The following is a 2,500-nucleotide window of genomic DNA, read 5'->3' as shown; positions in this document are numbered from 1 at the left end:
CTCCAGAGGCCGAGGCCAGCGGAGGAAAACCAAAACAAAAACCCAACAGCTGATTCTGTGGTTCACACCGTGAGCCGCACGCCGCCACGCCCCCGACAGACACGGCCAATCAGACGCCTGCTCTCCGCGTTCCTCACCCACAGCAGGAACACGCCGGCCGGAGCCGCAGGTCGTTTTTAAAGAGCTTTATCGGCAGCAGATGATTTGAACTTTAAGCTCCTCGCTCGCCGTCGCTGCGACATTTTCAAACGGCGGCGGCGGGTCACAGGCCGCAGCCCCGTGTGTGTTCCGTAAATATCTCCCATCATTAAACCCATAACCCCCCCCCCCCCCCCAAAAAAAATCCACTGATGGGCGCCTCGTGTCCATCAGACCGCCGTCACTCTGAGGACAACAGACCATCAGATTTCACAGCATCCAGGAGTCAAAATCAAGCAGCCGCCTAATAATGTTCTGCTTCCTCAACATCCAGAAACCACACAGCTGATGATTGGCTGTTTCCCCGCTTAGGGACTATTTTCCCTGGCGGAGGAGGAGGAGGAGGAGGAGGAGGAGGAGGAGGGAGCGTTTCAGTGTGAAAAAGTCCTGAAAAGCCAACAGAGCTGCTGCTTTTAGGAAAACTCATGTGGAGGACTTTATTGGGCTGATGGAAAACTGGAGTGAAGAAAGTGTGAAGGCTCTGAAAGTTCATGTTCATATCGTAGTGGAATGAATGGAGGAAAGGGAGGAGGAGTGATGTGGCAGCTCTGAAAGCCCACTGCTCGCTCTGGGAGGAGAGCAGAGGAACCGGGCCGGTTTGAGCTGGTTTGAGCTGGTCAGGGTCCTGGTCTCTGTGCTGAGTCCGGCCTCGGCACGCTCACACAACAATAACAATAAACACACAGCGGCTCTGTGGCCCCGTGACCTCTGACCTCTGACCTCCTCACATGTCGACACAACCTGCAGCTCTCAGGTTGAGCTCCTGTTGCTTCTGATTGGTTGTGTGTGTTTTCAGAGGGACGTCCCGTTCACAGCCGCCTCGCCTGCTTTCAAACTATTAACAGCAAACAAAACCAAACAAGGAAATGACCTGGAAATAATGAAGGAATAAAATGAAGATAAAAGTTAAAATAAAATAAAATAAAACAAGGAAATGACCTGAAAATAATGAAGGAATAAAATGAAGATAAAAGTTAAAATAAAATAAAATAAAACAAGGAAATGACCTGAAAATAATGAAGGAATAAAATGAAGATAAAAGTTAAAATAAAATAAAATAAAACAAGAAAATGACCTGAAAATAATGAAGGAATAAAATGAAGATAAAAGTTAAAATAAAATAAAATAAAACAAGAAAATGACCTGAAAAATTCAAAATCAAAAGAATATTTTTCCTGTAACCTACCTCTGCTTTTAAATAAATAATAAAAAAAAAAAAAAAAAAAAAAAAAAAAAAAATTAAGTTACGGGAGAAAATCTTTCTTTTTCCATTTAAGAAATTCTCTGTTTTTCTTCAAATTTTCGTTTTTTTTTTTTTTTTGGTTCCTTCATTTCAGGTCCTTTCCTTGTCCGCCTGTTTTCCTTCCCTCTCCTGTTATTTTGCGGCGCCGGGCGGCCGGGAGGCTCGTTTTCTGAATCTGAAGCTCATATTTACTGTCTTCACGTTTTACCGTCATGACAAAAACCTCTAAACCTCGACCGATCACCTGGACTGATATTGATTTTTCAGGGCTGATATTGATTTGTAATAAATTTTAAAAATCGCAGAGTCAAAATTGACAGTTTTACAAGCACCAACAAAAACCATGCTTTGAATTTTTAAAAATGTTTAACATTATAATAGTAATTAAAAATGTAAAAAAATGTAAGAAAATTACCAGAAAATTACAAAAAAAAAAGCACAAGAAAATCACCTGATAATTTAAAAAAAAAATCTGAATATCAGTCCTGATAATCGATCGATTGATCTGAGCTCGTTTGTTCTGTCGGAGGCTCGGCGTGTGCTGCAGCTCCCTGCCCACACACACACACACGCGCACACACACACACACACACACACACACACACACACACACACACACACACACACACACACAGTGTAAGCCAAGCACTCTGAGTTCACAGTTTTCCTCTTCAGAAAAATAAATAGATAGAAAAGCCTCGGGAGTAAACAACGGTGCAGAAACAGCGAGTGGCGCCCCCTGGCTGTCACCTGAGGTCCAGCAGGCTGACCTTACAGTCCCTCACCACCACGTGCTTACACACCTGAGGGGCGAGAGACACACAGAGAGACAGACAGGGAGAGAGAGAGACAGGTGGTGATGCGTCAGTGTCTGTCTGTCTGACCTCAGTAACATAAAAGGTTCAACACTCAGGTTTCCACAGTGTGGTCCGGGGACCCCCGGGGGTCCTTAACCAGCTTCCAGGGGCCCTCAGCAAAATGAGGAACAACGAGCAATTTAACACCACAAATCTGATCTGACCTTTAAATATTTCAGTTTAATCATCAGATATATAATTT

At 43.8% G+C, this 2,500-nt stretch overlaps 1 protein-coding gene across 3 annotated transcripts in view; it reads right to left on the bottom strand.

The window, feature by feature from the left end:
• Positions 1 to 1,421: 1,421 nt before the first annotated feature.
• Positions 1,422 to 2,500, bottom strand: part of stambpl1 (STAM binding protein-like 1) — a 13,419-nt gene continuing 12,340 nt past the window's right edge. For all 3 annotated transcript variants that reach the window (XM_030078685.1, XM_030078686.1, XM_030078687.1), the window contains exon 13: positions 1,422 to 2,244. In XM_030078685.1, coding sequence (XP_029934545.1) covers positions 2,188 to 2,244 — 57 coding nt within the window. In that variant the 3' untranslated portion in view covers positions 1,422 to 2,187. The remainder of the gene's footprint in view (positions 2,245 to 2,500) is intronic.

Source organism: Myripristis murdjan, chromosome 19, assembly GCF_902150065.1.
Source record: "Myripristis murdjan chromosome 19, fMyrMur1.1, whole genome shotgun sequence".
In the NCBI taxonomy this organism is placed as follows: domain Eukaryota; kingdom Metazoa; phylum Chordata; class Actinopteri; order Holocentriformes; family Holocentridae; genus Myripristis; species Myripristis murdjan.
This window is presented reverse-complemented; position numbering and strand designations above follow the sequence as displayed.